The 17,480-nt window shown below is 45.9% G+C and overlaps 1 protein-coding gene across 2 annotated transcripts; it reads right to left on the reverse strand.

The window, feature by feature from the left end:
* Positions 1 to 228: 228 nt before the first annotated feature.
* Positions 229 to 13,468, reverse strand: LOC136545230 (ABC transporter B family member 25, mitochondrial-like). 2 transcript variants are annotated; one of them, XR_010780963.1, is made up of 21 exons: positions 13,061 to 13,468; positions 10,881 to 11,093; positions 10,311 to 10,497; positions 9,999 to 10,060; positions 9,213 to 9,256; positions 8,706 to 8,808; positions 8,418 to 8,525; positions 8,190 to 8,273; positions 8,034 to 8,094; positions 7,498 to 7,643; positions 5,405 to 5,521; positions 5,213 to 5,298; positions 4,117 to 4,205; positions 3,039 to 3,094; positions 2,355 to 2,435; positions 1,846 to 1,911; positions 1,660 to 1,752; positions 1,497 to 1,561; positions 1,102 to 1,237; positions 706 to 952; positions 229 to 363 (listed from the first exon to the last, which is right to left on the reverse strand). XR_010780963.1 is itself a non-coding variant. In XM_066537281.1 (20 exons), the coding sequence occupies exons 1-20, from the start codon at positions 13,331 to 13,333 to the stop codon at positions 809 to 811; spliced, it is 2,214 nt and encodes a 737-aa protein (XP_066393378.1). In that variant the 5' UTR covers positions 13,334 to 13,468; the 3' UTR covers positions 483 to 808. The 2 variants fall into 2 exon arrangements, 1 of the variants encoding a protein (XP_066393378.1); XM_066537281.1 differs by lacking the exon at positions 229 to 363 and having other exon boundaries at positions 483 to 952.
* Positions 13,469 to 17,480: the final 4,012 nt, after the last annotated feature.

Raw genomic sequence — 17,480 nt, forward strand, 5'->3', positions numbered from 1 at the left:
AAACACCACACCAGGGCGGTACCGAAAACCAGCTAACAACTATCGGTGGTATAGGGGCAAATTTGCTGCATGTAATAATTTTTTAGTTTGGCCACATGGAAAGTAAATACTAAGAGAAAAGCGCGTACATTTTTTTTAATGTAAAACTGGCATGAATCATGCCAGATTTGTATTAATATAGAAGAGTTAAAGGTCCAGACCAAGAACAAGATGAAAGAAAAAAATAGGTTATGATTGTGCTTTCCCGCAATTGATCCGTGCGAGTCCATGAGAACCGTTTCCTGCACCAGTAAATTTCCTCCAATACATCTGCCAGGGCTCATCATATGGCTGAAAGGTAGATGACTTGTGATGTTTTAAGGCCTGTTTGGAACATAGGAATTTCACATAAATCACTTAGGAATTTCACAGGAAAAACGCAAGAACAGGAAATTTTTCCGGCGTTCCAAACAGGCCCGTAGGATTTGACCAATTTTGGGTGCACCATGCACACAAGTTGTATATACAAGAAACAACAGCATGGGAGCATTTATATTGAAATGGTTATACACCTAAGGCAATTGAATATTTACTGGGCTTATCCCTTATGCTACAGAAATGTTACATTATTACCATAATATGCAGGGATCGTCTATATATATAATCTCAAAGGAAAAGAAAAAAAAAATCTTCCCGGCTACCTAGAGGCAGATACCAAAATCCTACCTCCATTTACAGGGCAGACAAGTTGGCTCCATCCCTCTCTCTCAGTTATGATTGTGTTTTCCCTTCTTTTTCCCTTGCAGAAGGGTAAGGTATACAGCGTCAATCAAACCTCTAGGCTAACTGCAGCAGAATCACCGGCGTCACTGCTGTTCTGCTGATACCACAATTCTGCGTATCGCCCACCCTTTGACAGAAGAAAATCATGTGGTCCTTGTTCTACTACCTTCCCATTCTCCAAAACAATTATCTGAAAATAAACAGGAATCATCAAAATACTTGAGACAAGATTAAACCAAACAACATTCACCATTCACCACTTGCATTGAAATTCAAATACATGTCTGGAGAATAGATTCAAAACGTACTATGGTTTCTTGAGAAGTTGCAAACGCGTACCTGATCACACTGCATTGCAGTTGTGAGTCGATGAGCAATAAAGATTGATGTTCGATCAACAGATAAGGATTTCAGAGAATTCAAAATTGATGCTTCAGTAGTGCTGTCAAGAGCACTAGTTGCTTCATCACATAATCTGACAGTACAGAGGAAAAAAGTCAAGACAAACAGGCATCGGATAAGCCTACTATTTGCAAAAAAGTTTCCTGCAAGTAATTTGAAACTAGTCCAACTAAACTCAGCAAGGCCAACATATCACGTGAACTCTCGCAGAAGCACATAAACAGAGCATCTAACAGAGTGGCTTCCTCAATAGGTTAAACACTGACACACAGCTCAGGTCATTGAGATCCAAATGGAAAAAGAAGGACTACAAAAAGCAAGGGGACACTCACAGAATGGAGGGCTCCTTCAAGAATACACGGGCTATTGACACTCGTTGTTTCTCCCCGCCACTTAGCTGCAACAAAGTACACCCAAATTTGCTAGATATTCTGGATGTGGTAACAGCAGGTTACAAAATTTCCTCATTTGGCAAATTACAATATATTGTCTCACCTTCAATCCTCGTTCTCCTACTACTGTGTCGTACTTGTCTGGGAAGTTCATAATTGTATCATGAATAGCAGCACGTCGGGCAGCATCATAGACCTGTATGGAAATAAACTATATCATTCCAAAACAAAACATATGATCATGCTATATGCCCTATGACTTCGGAATGTCTAGGAAGAAAATAGGTACCTCCTCATCTTTTGCTGATAACCGCCCATACTGTATATTATGCTTAATTGTGTCATTAAAAAGTACCTGCACTCATATTTATGATGTGAGCTTGGTTGGGCTTTGAACAGTGCTGATTGGCATATGTTAGCATGTATAGACACAATTCCTAGAAAATTCATTAACATAAGAACTTCAATATAGTTAGTGATCCACTACATTTAAGAAAGTTGCATAGGGCACCAAAACTTTGTTCGTTGGCTATTGGATTTCTCTTGTGCTAAATAAATTCCACAATCCAGAACTCCAGACGAAATATTGTTCTATAATTTCCTTTTCTAGTTATTGGACTTGTGTTTGAATGTCAAAGAAATATTCAAAAGATGTTCACCCATGATAGCAATTAGAAGATCCAATTTGTACATGGAAAACCAGCTTATAAAACAGAACTTGACAAAGAAATGTTAATTCCCACATTTCTCTATAGTCTGAAAACTGCAGCACTGACAAATGTATACCAGAGGACTTACCGTGTCCTGAGGTACAACACCTAAACATTTTCGAAGGCTTTCCAGTGTCACTCCTCGAATATCTTGCCCATCAATTCGTATCTGTCAGGAAAGCAACGCCAAAAAAATCAAGTGGATGGAATTTTCAATATACATAGCTGAAAGCATTAACCATGAGATGAGTGTCGGCTAGATCAACATGAAATTTGAGAGGACTTAATACTTCTATATCTATATACTCTTATAAAGCTAAACCCCACTAGATGATTTCTCTCTTCATGCAAGGTGTCCACATCATTTCCCACTAAGTGACCCCACCAAATGTTCTCTCTCTTCATGCAAGGTGTTCACAACATTCCCCACTAAGTCCATGTCATCCCTTATTAATTACAAAGAAATGTCCATGCCATCTCTATCATGTGAAACACTTTAAATCTTAATCTATCAACATACAAGTCATCTACATACGCTATTTGTTTCATCACCTACGTATTCCGCTATAATGTAATCAAATATTCTATTGGTTTTTCTTCTATTAGTTTACCGATTTTTTGCCAGATCTGATACAATAAAATACCATGCAAGTCAAATTCATACATATGTATGCACAATATACAGAATACTATATAGTAATGCTATTTATATAACAGATTTATTTTTAAGAAAATCCCGCGGCAATGAGCGGGATATACTTCTAGTTCTTACAGATCCTGAAGTCGAATCAAAGAATCTGAACAGAAGTCTAAGAATAGTTGATTTCCCTGCATAAGAAAGGTACAGTTAAGAAATCCTTAGTGATGCTCGTACTGAACACAAATTCTCATAAAAAAAGTTTTAAGGCCCACACTTAAGCATAAAAAAGATATTCCCATAATTGTGCAAAACAGTTCACCATGACCTGTTGTTAATCAAGAAGATAAGATTTGGTATATAAATCTCAAATAGGTAAAATATAGACCCATGCCAGTTGATTATCAACAGGATCATACCCAGCTAACACTAGTTGGGCGTCAAACTGGACATATTAGTTTGAGCATTGTTTTAGAGAAGAGGCTTAGGTATAACTTGCTGAACACTAGCTGGCTGTTGCCGGTTGTTTTGGGAGGAAGCATAGACAGAAGACAAGCCAAGGAGGACCTTAAAATACATGTGCATCAACTCCTATTTGCCACAAAAAGAAGGGGTGTGTACAAGAATCAAAGCATTGGGCAATGCTTAACTTATATTGTTCACTGCTGATAAATTATATGAAGACATTTATTCCGTACTGTTCTAGTATGCCAAAAAGAATTCAAGTTTCTAGTTTTTGTGTTGTGTTTATATATTATTAAGTTGCTGCATTATGAAAAATATCGTGGTCTTCTTGGAAAATAAAATGAAGCACAGTAAATTCCACCAAATGTTGTTTCTATCATACTTGTCTTGTAGTCTGACATACAACATCACCATTTGCAACATAGATTAGAAGAATATAGTTATCTAACCACCAATATTAAGGGTTTCCACCAATCAAGATTATCATGATCCATCTCAACGCTAAATGGAGCCTAATAAATACTATCTCTGTTTACGAACTATTATGAAAAACTAGATACTAGGATCCGGAATCTAATCAACTCAATACACTCATAATCAACAGTAGAAGCAAACTAAAAGTTCATTAAAAATAAAAATAGGTTCTCAGCTATTGGTATAATTTGAAATATTATAAGCAATAGTGACCTTCAAACTCAAAGTCTGGTTACAAAAACATAAGATATTATTTGATTAAAAAAAGATTTACCGCTTCCACTAGATCCAACAATGGCCACACTCTTTCCTGCAGGTACAGTGAAAGTGGCATCATCAAGAATCTTCCTTTCTGGTACATACCTGGAAGAAATCAATCATTTGCTGAATCATTAACAAATACATAAATATCTTTCTGGTACATACCTGGAAGAAATCAATCATTCGCTGAATCATAAGTAAATACATCGATATGTCAGTTTATTCCAGTTTTTACACCATAAACCAAATAATGATAATCTTTTCTTAATTCTACCAAAACAGAAAAACACCTTCAGCCAAAGGGCCTCTAGTCCAACTAGTTAGAGCGTCCCGGCGGCACTCCTCAGGTCCTGGGTTCGACTCCCCGTGGGAGCGAATTTCAGGCTGGGGTTAAAAAAATCCCCTCGTCTGTCCCACACAAAAGCACAGGTCTAAGGACCAGCCCGTTCTCACAGGGCGATGGTGCCGCTGTGTAAGGGTGGGGCAGGGGTTCGGGGTTTTCTGGGCCTGCGTGAGAAGGTCTTCTTCTTAATGCAATGCCTGGGGGTGGTCATACCCTCGCAGGTCCAGAAAAACACCTTCAACTGGTTTCTCAATATTCTAAATTTAATTATTGCTGGAATAATACATAGTACCCACATGTGCAGTAACTTATATCTGATAAATTAGGGATTGCATTAGTATGTTCTTATACTCACATAGTAACATCTGTCTATCAGATATAGTGATGTTTACTAAAATGACAATGATAAGGGGAATTCGTTACATACAAACATGTGACATTTCACCGGTTTAACCTTCTAAGTGATTATGACAAAGACTATAAACATAGAATCAGTGAATCACAAGATTTAGTTGACCAAAGGATAGTTTGATTGCTACAATTTCAGTTTTGAAATAGGGTTCAGGAAAGGAAATGCTCACTCACAAGTCACAATGTGGTCATATTTAGGACAGGAGTAGTATTTCCATATTTTTCCAGAAAATCAAATTGATCGTTAGAAGAAAATAAGCACCTGGATGCTAGTTGTGCCATAAGCATATTTTTTAAGGAAATAAAATATGAGCACTTTGCTACACTCAACAAGTTAATAAAGAACAAAAGTTACCCAAAATGAACATTCTCGAATTCAATGCACCCTCCCTTGAACTGCAAAGGTTGTGCATGAGGCTCATCCTTTATTCCAGGTTTTTCCTTAAAAAAAATTAAAACATATGTGAAGTATCAGAGAGCATGAGTTGAGTATGAAACTGAAATTAAAGGCCTTTAGAGACTTGATAATTTCAATATATAACTTTACCTCAAGCAACTGAAACATCGACTTCAAGTCAATGAGGCTTTGTCTAGATTCTCGATACACACTCCCAAGGAAGTTCAGAGGCAATGAAAGCTGGAATAGAAGTCCATTAACCATGACCTTGTATGACAAGAATTCACTAAATTAGTAAAGAGCAACTTGCAAATGGATAGAGACAGAAGAAACTAAAGACAACAGCTCGAGCCATATCAAAACATGGTTAAATAAAGGATTAAGTCCACTTTTGGCCCCTCAACTATCATGTTGGTCTAATTTTGACCCCAACTACAAAACTGTCTAGTTCAGGAACCTCAAGTTTGAAAACCGTTCACTCTTGGCACCTAGACACGGTTGTGACTGTTTCATGCTAACGTGTACCTGGTTTTGACCCGCCACGCTGGCGTTGACCGCCACATAGACGCACGCACGGGAGGAATAAAACCCGTGTATAAAACCCGGCGCCGGCCAGCGTCCCCTACCCACCCCAGGCCCCGCCTCCCGCTCCGACCTCCACCCCGAGCCATGGCCAGCCACCTCCCGGACACCGACACCACGGGGTTCAAGCTCTTCGGCAAGGTCATCCAGCCCCCCGACGCGCATCACCATGCCGCGGACGAGGGCGCTGCCCCTCCGCCGCCTCCGCCTCCGACGACGATGGCGACGGTTCTTCCTCCACCTCCCCGCCTCCATCCCCGCCGCAGCCGCCTCTGCCCAGCAGCAGGCGTCCGGGGCCGCCGGGCACCGGCGGCAGCGAGCCGCTGCCGTGCCCACGGTGCGGCAGCCGGGAGACTGGACGGTCGGCCGGCGGCGCGCTCCACCACATGGCCTCCGCCCCGGGCCGCCGCAGGCTGCGCCCGACCAACGCCCCATTGGCCTCGGCCGCCGCCGCTGCCGCGTCGTCCACCTCCGCAGCCGCCTAGGATGTGGGCGGGGAGCGTTGACTGACTCACCGAGCTCCATCTTCCTCTGCTCTGCACCGTGCTCTCCTCTGCCCTCCTCCTTCTCTCCCTTTCCTCCCCACTCTCCCGCTTCCCTCTCCCTACCCGCACCGACGCAGCCCAAGACCGGCACGGAGTCGCCCAGCACCCTCCACCGCGCCGAAGCCATGGCCATGAGCCGTCGTCACGCCGCCACCCTGCTCTGCTCGCCCACACCTGCCTTCCCATCTCCTCGGCTCCCTCTTATCTCTGTAATCCCTCTGCTCCGTGAACGCCGTTGCCCTGCTCCATCTCGCTCGCCCTGCACCGCGCGCCGCCCTGCGCCCTCCTTCCCTCCGACTCCCTCTCTCCTCTCTCTCTCTCTCTCTCTCTCTCTCTCTCTATCTCTCTCTTCTTTCCCTCTCTTGCTCGCCCTCTCCCTTCCCTTGCTCTGGTGCTCGGGTGGATGGAGGGCAAGGTCGCTGCCTCCGCCCTCCCCCGCCCGGCCGCGACGACCTCCGCGACGTCGGGGTCCGCCTCGCCGACCTCGCGCGCTCCGTGCGCGTCCACTTCTCCTTCCGCGGCATCGACGCCAATGGCCTCCTCCTCCCGCCGCCAGCGCCGCCGCAAATTTCGGGCAGCGCCTCCATGTGCTGCATCGCGTGCATGTCCGCCGCGACGTTCGCGTAGTACGCAGCAGCAACCCCGGCGGCGTCGGGCACCGTGGTGGGCCAGCGGAGGCAAGGTGATGTCGTCGAGCCCAGCATCCGCGGTGGGCGCGGGTCCCACATGTCGCTGAGATGCAGGCCAGCGTCACGTGGCGGTCAACGCCAGCGTGGCATGGTCAAAACCGCTCAACGTCGGTCCAAAAGCAGCTTGCCCACGCCTAGGTGTGCTAAAAGTGAACGGTTTTGACAGTTGTTGTACCGGTACTACGGTTTTGTAGTTGAGGGTTAAAATTAACCAACACAAGAGTTGAGGGGCAAAAGTGGACTTAATCCTTAAATAAACAATGATTGTTGTAAAAACGTATTTTCACAATTCATTTTTGTTTTATCACAATTCCATATCTTCCAGTAATACTGTGATATGAATGAGCAACTATCCATGCCACGGTGCACATGCAACTTCAACAGTGAGTGACATAAGAAACAAATAGAACATGGATGAGATAGTTACCAAATCACCCACAGTCAGAGCACCACTCATTATTCCATATGAGCTCAAAACCATTGCTGCAGATAAAGCCGAGCTAAAGATAACGTTTTGGCCAAAGTTCAGGTAGGCAAGACTACTTTGGGTCTTCAATGCAGCATCCTCATATTCTGGTCACAAATCACGTTGTAGCAAAAATAATTAATAGATAGATCTCTTTAACAATATCAAGTTATGGTGTGTGCCAGTGTTACAAGTCAGGTGGGACGAATCAAATCTATGAAACAATACTTGACTTCACGTTTAAGCGATTTCGGAACAACTACATTCTGAACCCTAGTTAATTGAAAAAGATCATTTCAAGAAATCAATTCTAATTTTTTTTTTACAATTAGAGAGCAAGAGCACATTCAACATATCAAGATGCCAAAGATACACATCAACAGATTAGACGGGGATGAACCGTGTAACATCAAATGCTGAAATTAGTGTTTTTTTTTTTTTGCACATTTACTCTACAATGACACTTCCACCAAGATTTAAGGCATAAATGCACTCACTCCTTAAATATTTGTCGTACTTCTCAACTTCAAATTGTTCGTTGTTGAAGTATTTCACAGTCTACAAACAATCAAAGGGAAGAACAATAAATTGTTACTGCTAGAATAAACAAGGTAAGATAAAGAAACCGGAGTAATGGACAGTTATGGGATGACCTCATAATTCAGAAGAGAGTCAACTGCCACCGTACTAGAAGCATTATCAGCTTTATTCATGGCCACCCTGAACTTAGTCCGCCACTGTCATAATTATAATTTTTTTAAAAAGGCACCAATCAGAAATAGAGTAAAACATATTTAGACGTTACATGACGACTTAAATAGCTGAAACCACAAGAATATCTTGAGAGATATAGGTTTGACAGCATAGTATTGTGTTTGCACCTGTGTGACAGCCAAAGTGAAAGCAATATAAGTAGCAACTGAAGCTGAAGTAATCCAAGCAAAAGTTGAACCAAACTTGTAGGCAAGTATGCTTGACACCATACCAATCTGCAAATGAGGAGTATCAGCAAAACCCAAAAAAAAAAATGCCATATATTTCTTCTTAATAAATGATACGCAGCTCTCCTGCGTGTTCAAGAAAAAAAAAATCTGAAGTAAGAAATAACATCACTGGCAACATGGACAAGATATGGACCATAACATTCACACACAACAGTCTGTAAGTACCTCTAGTATTATGGGCACAACATTAAACACCATGACTGTGAGAATGTAATTTATTGCACGGCTTCCTCGATCAATTACGCGATTTATAGCACCAGTTTGCCGGCTACAAACACAAAAGCAGGTAAGAAGCATAAGAAAGACTTCAAGAATTCTCCAGCTTGAACCAAAGTTAAAAACAATATATATATATATAACAAAAAGGCTGAATCTCGTGACGTTTCCACAGGTATCTATTAGAAAGCTGCTCCTTTCCTCAATGGGATTAAAATGAAACTATTGTTATGAAAATAGTGCACCCCCTTGAGTAGGAGTTTTGCCACTTCCAACAAATATTCTCAATTTCTTAATGTAATTAGGCAGCCATCTAATTCTCTGATGTTATCCGCATAAACCTTCTACATTACTTTTGAGTTATGATGTTTTTTTCCAAAAATGCCATGAGTTAAACAAATTATTCATCCCTTCCAGAGACTGAGAAGTATAGGAGGGAGAATTTCCTACAGGTACCTTAGATGATAACGAAGATCAAGCTCATGCAAGTGAGAAAATACCTGCAATATCAAAAGCTCACAAGATAAGGTAATCATAATTTCAACATTTAATTATGTGTTGAGCATCAAGAATAGAAAACAATCTGTTAGATGACCTGTACTGGGCCTTGCAGCCCAAGGTCTAGTCGGCCAGCCTTTTCAGGCTGTGTGCCTTGGATTCCAAGTCCGGCACGTATTGTAGATTGACTTGTACTTGTCAAGGGATATCGGAGGATGGTTATGTTTCTATAAATCGCCCCAATCCCTGCCTATATATGCATGTACTATGTATCTCCATAATCAATCTACTAATTCTCGCCGCATACCTTTCCTTTCACAATCAGAAGTAACCAGTGCCCAAGATACAATAAAGTTTGATGCTTCAATTATGATTTTATCATTCGGAAGAAGTGCAATCTTCAAAAACAACTTTATCTAAGAAAATATTCCAATGCGCATATAAGCATCACAGCAATAACATGTTCATCATTCAACCAACAACAAGAAGCAACTGTAGTTATTTCATGAATACAGAAATACATAGAAGAACATAATACTGCAGAAAAAAAATCCATATGATCACTCAACCAACGGCCGGAAGCAATTGTAATTATTTCATGAATACAGAAATACACAGGAAAACTACAATCTGCACACAAAAAAAGATCCATATTGTGTTGCATTATCTGGACAGTTACAAAGAAGAATGGACGATAAAAAGAAGATTGTGCATTGAAATAAGAAAATAAGTTCCAACATTTACCTTTCTGGATACTGATCGGATGGCTCTCAAAGTCACTTTAGAAAATACAGCGTTTCGTAGTTCTGGCAACACAGAAATCGTCATGAGGGAAAAAGGATTAAAGGAGAGGTAGTCTGTGCATTTCAAGAGGGGGGGGGGGGGGGGGGGGGGGGGGGCAAAGAAAGGGATCTGAAATGCTTATTAGTTATTTACAAGCTCTGGTGAGCTTCAGCATCTTTTTTGGGTGAGTGGGGGCAGGTGGGTGTTTTGTGCATGTATCTGGTGGGCATGGAGTGGGGGAGCAACTGATGATATATAAGAAAAGGTGTTTACCTGTACAGGCTGATACTCCTGATCGTGCGATTCCATATCCTATCAGAACAGCTGCTGGGCTTGCAAAGAGAGCCAATAGGGTGGCATTAGTTTCAGTGAATGATGCCAGTGAAGCTTCAGCACCACCAAGGGCTGCAAGCCAGTCGATAGCTAGCTTAAACAAGAAAGGCACTTGAACATTTATAACCTGGCATTCATAGCAAATGCAAAAGGCCAAGTAAGAAAGGTGAGCTGTCATACAATAGCTTCCATCTTTTTAGTTCAACCTGTTTTATCTATCCTATTTGAAGGGACACTGTTCACCCTCTTATTTAACATTGACAATAGATGGCTAGTTGTAGCCTTGTTTACTATGAAACAAGATGAAGTGTGTAATCTGGTAAAGAACAGCCTAAAGATTCGCATCCAACAAACAGATTGCGTCTAACTTATCAATTTACATCAGAGTAGGGCAAGTAAGTCCTTTTCATAAAGGAAAAGGGGAAAATGCCTGTGTGGTATGGGTAATGAATCTTCTGCAAAAATCCAAACAGACTTTTCGAATTGGAGGGAATAGATTTCTGCCCTTACCTTTGCACCAACTAATAGGCCCAACGACAAGGCAACCCTAAAGCGGAAGTCAGGGCTGTCGTTCAACAATAAGTACTTCCCAAGGTTTTTCAATATCTGAGAATCAGCAATCTCCTCATTAACATCCTTTTTTGATGCATCTTTCTGGACCTTATCATCAACCGGCTTCTTAACTGTCACGGCATTGGCGGATGTGGAGAATGCATTACCTCTCTGCATACATAGGAAAAATCACAAAACCAGACTTTGAAAGCATTCCTTTTATAGAAAAGGACAGAACAAAGGCAACATTTCGGACTACTGTGTGAAACTAAAAGTTTTTCGGCTGGAATAATCTAGAGCCTTGATGGACTAAGCCAGAAGCACACCTCTATAAAGACAACTTTATAGAAGCAAAGGCTATGCTTTCTTTTTTTCTGTTTTTTTTAATACTAGATATATGCCCGTGCGTTGCACTGGGGCTATAATTTTTTGCCCACGTCTACAGCGATACACATGGCTTGCGGCTTAGACAAACATATTAAGAAATCTACAAATCTAATTACATAGAAAATATAAAGCTCGTTTTATGATCTTTACTACATGTATCGTGTGCATATAGTTTGTAGAAACGTAACAAAACTGGTTAAACTTTTTTTAGTGCTTGTGTGATTCATGATCTTTATCAGTTATCACCTATATCGTATAGATCAGTTTCTAGAAACCTAACAAAATTGGTTTCATTTTTAAAATTAATACTTGTTTGATTTATTATTATGCATTTTACAAGTTTATTTAAGCTGATTTGACATAAACGGAAAAATAGGGCACGCAAAGCAGAGGTGTGGGACCAACTATTAACGACAACATACTCTATAGCAAAACAACATATGAACGGATGCTCTTAATCTGATCTGATGGAAAAAGGATGACGCATAGCCACCACGCCAGGGGCTTCAGTGGCGGCGTGTCCCTCACGGCGAGCCTACAGCAGTACGACTCCCACAACGGCAGCGTCAACATCGCGTTCCGCGCGCCATCCGTGCAGCACCACGGCGGCGGCGCGGGGTACCTGTTCGCTCCGACGACGGCCGACCATCAGATGGACAGCGGCGTGCACCCGAGGCACCACGTCCAGTTCGACGGCTTGGCATTGACGGCAATTCTCCGCACGGGCACGAGCGCTACCGGGGCCTGCAGGGCGCCGGGAATCACCTCCTGCAGGACCTGGGCGGGGGATCTGATCCACCACCCATCGGCCATAGCTCTAGCTGCGAGTGAGTAGTGACAGATGGAGACGTCGTATCGGCGCCAAGCCGCTGCCGCCGGATTCATGGCATACACTCGTGCACGCGCCCATCTGGCCAGCAGCGCTGTGAACGCACAGATTTGCATTGTTTGGCTTGTTGCTTGCCTGGCTCAAGCCGCTCTCGGTCTCAATCGGCAACGCCGCTGCCGCCGGCTTGGCCGGGGCTAGCTAGCTGCCACACAGCCGTTGGAGTCCTTCGATCAGCAGTTCTGCACCTAGCTGTCATGATGAAGCTTCAGCAAGTATGAAGGTTGGGAGGAGGGGCGCACGCTGTACGTCCTACGTGATTTGGCATCTGATGAGACCATCGACCATCCCCAATGTGGACTCAGGAGACGTAGGCTCCGACGCAAACTACGTACGATGACAGGGGAGCGGGGCAATTATACGATGATAACGTCTCATATTTTTTAGGTGTAGATAGATAGATAAGGGCAGGAGCTCTACCATTCAATTAAGGAGGAAAGAAGGTTTAGGTTACAATGGCAGATCCACATCACGCCTAATCAGGACACAAGGGGATTATACAAGCGAGTAAGGTCTCCTTCGAATAAGAGTGTGGGATTATACAAGTGAAGTTTATACTTTCACATATGTCTTTTTACAACCATAATAAAACAATAAAAGTGTGACAACACAGCAGCTCCCCCTGAGGCCCTGGTCATCAACGATGTTTTGTTTATCAACAAAGCTATTAAGGAATCACTATCGGTATTAGCTTATTAGGGAACCACTAGCACTATTGCCCACTGTTTTACTGCCAATATTTCTCTATCACTAGGCGTACTTAAACATATGTATTGTGACAAAAACAAGTTCGCTAGCATCCATTACTGCCTCTAGACAGACCCGAATACAAAAAGTTCCAACTGCGATAATAAGCACAGTTTACCGTATCTCGTTGAAGCCGCGCGCCGGGCAGCGGGTAGGCAGAGTTCGGCAGGAAGCTGCCAAGGCTGCCCAAGGGGACCCCATTCCGGGGCAGTACGCCACAGTTCGATCCGAAGCCTCCGAGGAGAGTGCTAAAGAGAGGTTTCGGCACGCACGGCCTGTTGGCTCCGTTCAGCCGCCGAAATCCGGCAGCGGCGGAGGTAGTCTGGGAGGGATCGAACCGGGAGCCGCGGAGAAGGTGGCCCGCCGCGAGTATGCGGGAGCAAGGCCGCATAGCGCCTGGCGGCGGCAGCGGCGGGCCGGCGGCGGCCGCGATGGGTAGGGTCAGCAGACGCAGCGTGGAGGGCTTGAGGCGGAGTTGGACTCCCTCTGGCTGCGGAGAATTGGGTCTTTTCCACTTTTCCTCCTCTTTTCGGTCCATTTTACCCTTTTTCCTTTTTGGGTTCACTAGTGTTTAAAACGGGATGATTCATCGCACCTGGACAAATTTGTGATGAGTAACGAATTCGTACGGATGCGTGCTAATGGTAGCCCGACCACAAATGAGTCGTTGACTGCAGGCACAGCTAGTACTGCTTAGAATTTAGCCACGATTTAGCATGTCCTGTGCTTTAGTTTTTTTTTGTGTGTCCGAAGCGAAATCAGGGAGGGCCAAATCAATCAGGATAAAAATTTCGGCGAGCCAATGTTTTGCAGCCTGTTCGGTTGGCTGGTTCGTATTGTTGCTGATTCATTTATGTGAGAGAGAAGTACTGTTGGCTGATTCATTGAAACAGTATCCATGTGAGGGGGCTGGCCAGCCCATGCAGCCCAGCCGAACACAGCTTTGGTTGGCCAACTATAGACAACATCCAACTCTCCTACAACTAAAAAAACAAAACATTGACATTTTTTTTTTGGAAAATTAGTTATATAACATTGAAAGATCACAAGAATTGAAAAATATCATTGAAAGAGTTCTGTCACATAAAATACTATTCAAAGATGTAAACGTTAACTAAAACTAGCATTCCATACGTTCCGTCACCTTCGGAGCTAACGACGTTTGTCTCCACCCGCTGGGATCCTGGGACGTACGTTCCTTCTTCTCCTCCATCCATCTACTACTCGCCGGCCGGACTGTTTGCCGAAGCCAAAAAGGACGAATGCCTGTGACATGGCGAGCAGAGCAGCGGCGATGCTGCTAGTGGCGCCGTGCGGCGCCCGCGACCTCCCGAGCTATGTGGGTTCTCGGTGGGCCTCGACACTGTGGTCGACGGCTGGCCGACCGCGAACGCGTCCGAGATGGGTGCCGCCAACCGAAAGCTGCGGGGGCAGGTAACTGTGTTGATCGTGGGCCTCAGCGTGAGCGAAAATGCCAGATTGGACACCCATGGACAGCAACGGATCGTGCGTCTCCGCCGTCCTCTTGGGAGAGCACGCACATCAGTGGACGCCGAGCAGCCCGCTGTCCTCACAGGACATCCACGGATCGATTGGGCTGGTGCATGCACACATCGTCCTTTCCCATGCGAGAAAGTTGAAAGCGCTCGTTTTGGCGGAGTCCGACGAGCTGGTACCCGGTGCAAGAATTGTCAGTCGCTCCTGGACCGCGACCGCGACAGCACGGTCGCGCACGGCGCCACTAGCGGCGAGCGGACGGAGAGAAAAGGAGAGAGCAGACCGACGGTGGCGACTGTCTTGGTGCCGGCGGCGCTCAGCTCCGGCCTTCGGCGCGGCGCCAGCTTCGATGCGCACGGGTGCTCTGTGCTAACCGCACTCGGCTCCAATGCGGGGAGCTCCGAGCAGCGGGGTGGCGGCGGGAAGGCCCTATTGCCCGTGGGTCGTGGTGGCGAGCTCCGGCGACTGGCTGCTGTGGGTGGAGTCGCACGCTGGTGCGGCGCAGCTCCTGCGGAGGTAGCTTCGGCGGAGGTAGCTTCGGCGAGCCGGGGCGAGTGCGTCTCCGGCAGCGTAGGGCGTCGGCGCTGGAGTGCTAGGCTGCGTCCGAGGCAAGGACAGGCGCTGGGCTTGAGCTCCGAGCTGCCTGGGACGAGGCTGTACCACCGCAGGCCTGCCCAGGTTGATGCGACGTATACAGGCTGTTCTCGACGTCCTCCCATAGCTCCTGCTCGTTTTTGAATTTTGAGTGAAGCGCGGAAGCCGAGTCCTTGGACGGACGCAACCAACGGCGTTAACAGTGAGAGTAACAGAGTGCTAGATTGCCGAATGAATGCTCACTTTTAATGGTATTTTACGGCAGGATGAACTTTTGGGAGAAAATTCCTTCATTGCCATTAAAAACTATAGCAATTTCTTCGTTGCCATTCAAGCCATCAGTTTTAGATTTTCTCAAGAGGCGTCACGGCGTGACTTCGCTCCCATATCCGACGTTGACACCATTCGATGGTTCAAAAAAAGTACTTCTCTGTTCTCAGCATCTAGCATCTGGCCATAACCCTTGGACCTCCTGCGCCACGCACCATCACCGCCCTCCCGCTCCGCTGTACACCGCACGTCACGCCGTCTCTCTCTCCACGGTGTCCTTGCGCGGTCGTGCATTCGGGCGGCGGCGCTGACCGGCCGGCGGCCTGCGTCTGGTGCGGTTTGGTGCGCGCGTCGCGTGCGCAGTGCGGTTGCAGCGGCGGCGTGGCTCTGCACCAGCCGGCAGTGGCGGCCCGGGCAAGGCCGTGGTAGCGGTGGCGGCGCGGTGCGCCCCGAATCCATACCTTCCAAATCCAAGATTCGGTCTGCCCATGCTTCCTGCTGCGACGGGTGGAGCGCAGAGAGCTTTCCGCCGCCGCTAGTGCGCACATCGGCAGCTGCTGGATCTACATGACGATGCCGGAGCCGCATGCAGATGCCTTAGAAACCCGAAACCTGAAATAGAAACTAAGAATCCCTCAAAACCAGCACTAGAAGCAGTGACGACACATGCAAGCCAAGTTCACAACGTATTATCAACAAGCATGCAGACTGAACGCAAGAGAATTAACTAAGTTGAAAGATAAAGAGATATCTGAAACTGAAACTCTTTAGCCCGAGATATTTAACTGAAAATGTTCTCTTAACTCCGAACACGAAGTGTGAACCTAACATTGAACTCTGAATGTCAGTCTGCCAGCAGTGTTACTAAGTGAAGTTCAGAAGCTTTGTTCTTGCAAATATGAGAGAGACTGGCTGCTGAACAGGATGGGTTCAGTTTCAAATGAAGCTGAATTCAGAACCTGGTGCAATTCTGAATACAAACTAATTCTGTACCAAATTTACAGTGGTTGACTAAACTTTGAAACCTTATAATTTTTCAAAGCTTTAAGATTTTATCCTAGGTCTCCAAATCAATGTACTAGAGCACTGACCCAGGAACAAAAGTTGCTAAGACCGGTCTAATTGTTTATGCCGAATCAAGAGAGATTAAGACGGGAACAGAGCAAGTTTGAACTGAACTCGTGTTCAGTTAGCCGTCGCCATCCACACAACCAGGACCCGGCGCTTGGACACTGCAGCTGTTGGTCCGCGCTTGCTGGAGCCACGACCGCCGCTCGCATGCTGCTGGCGCTGCCGTCTCTATTCCCCGATGTGCGTCGTGGTCGTGCCGCGGCGTGCGTCGCGCAGCGCAATCCGCTCCAGCCACAGGTAGCCGAGCAGGGTGTATCCGGGTGCGCGTGGCGCGCGAAGAGGAGGGAGAGAGCTCGCGCGCTGCTGCTCGTCCATCCGTCCGAATCCGAGGGCATGCGAGGTGCCCGCTGCCCACATCCAGCATCTCCAACCTGCATCAGAAGAGGCGAGAAAAAGAAATTCATTAGCTTGCTGTCCGATTCAAGCTTCTGTGAGAGGGGGGCGAGCACCGGATCTGCTGCTTTTGTGTGGTGAGAGACCGAGAGGAGAGACAAAATGAGATTCAAATGAATTTGAAACAAGAAGGCGGGAATTTTGTTTACATATGGAGTGGATAAGACTCTACTATAAGAATATTCCGTCGCCGCTGCCGGAAGGTATGGATTCGGGGCGCACCGCGCCGCCGCGGCCTTGCCCGGCCCGTCGCTGCCGGCTGGTGCAGAGCCGCGCCGCCGCTGCGCACCAGACCGCACCGGACGCAGGCCGCTGGCCGGTCAGCGCCGCCGCCCGAATGCACGACCACGCAAGGACGCCGTGGAGAGAGAGCGACGGCGTGACGTGCGGTGTGCACCGGAGCGGGAGGACAGTGATGGCGTGTGGCGCGGGAGGTCCAAGGGTTACGGCCAGATGCCAGATACCTAGAATAGAGAAGTATTTTTGAACCGTCGGATGGTGTTTGGACGTCCGGTATGGGAGCGAAGTCACGCCGTGACTCCTTTGAATGGCGACGAAGGAATTGTTACAGTTTTCAATGGTAATGAAGAAATTTTCTCAATTTTGATGGTATTTTTCAATTTTCACATTAAATCGGTGCTACGAAACCAATT

The sequence above is a fragment of the Miscanthus floridulus genome, chromosome 1 (genome assembly GCF_019320115.1).
Source record: "Miscanthus floridulus cultivar M001 chromosome 1, ASM1932011v1, whole genome shotgun sequence".
NCBI classification, from domain to species: Eukaryota; Viridiplantae; Streptophyta; class Magnoliopsida; order Poales; family Poaceae; genus Miscanthus; species Miscanthus floridulus.

What these genes read in the sequence shown, in the direction of transcription:
- LOC136545230 (XM_066537281.1), bottom strand. Translation starts at nt 13,333, where the DNA reads ATGCGGCCTTGCTCCCGCATACTCGCGGCGGGCCACCTTCTCCGCGGC. An exon ending in TTGTGCCCATAATACTAGAG is followed by an intron (nt 8,526 to 8,705) that starts GTACTTACAGAC and finishes CCTCATTTGCAG; the next exon opens with ATTGGTATGGTGTCAAGCAT. An exon ending in TTGAAGGAGCCCTCCATTCT is followed by an intron (nt 1,238 to 1,496) that starts GTGAGTGTCCCC and finishes CTGTACTGTCAG; the next exon opens with ATTATGTGATGAAGCAACTA.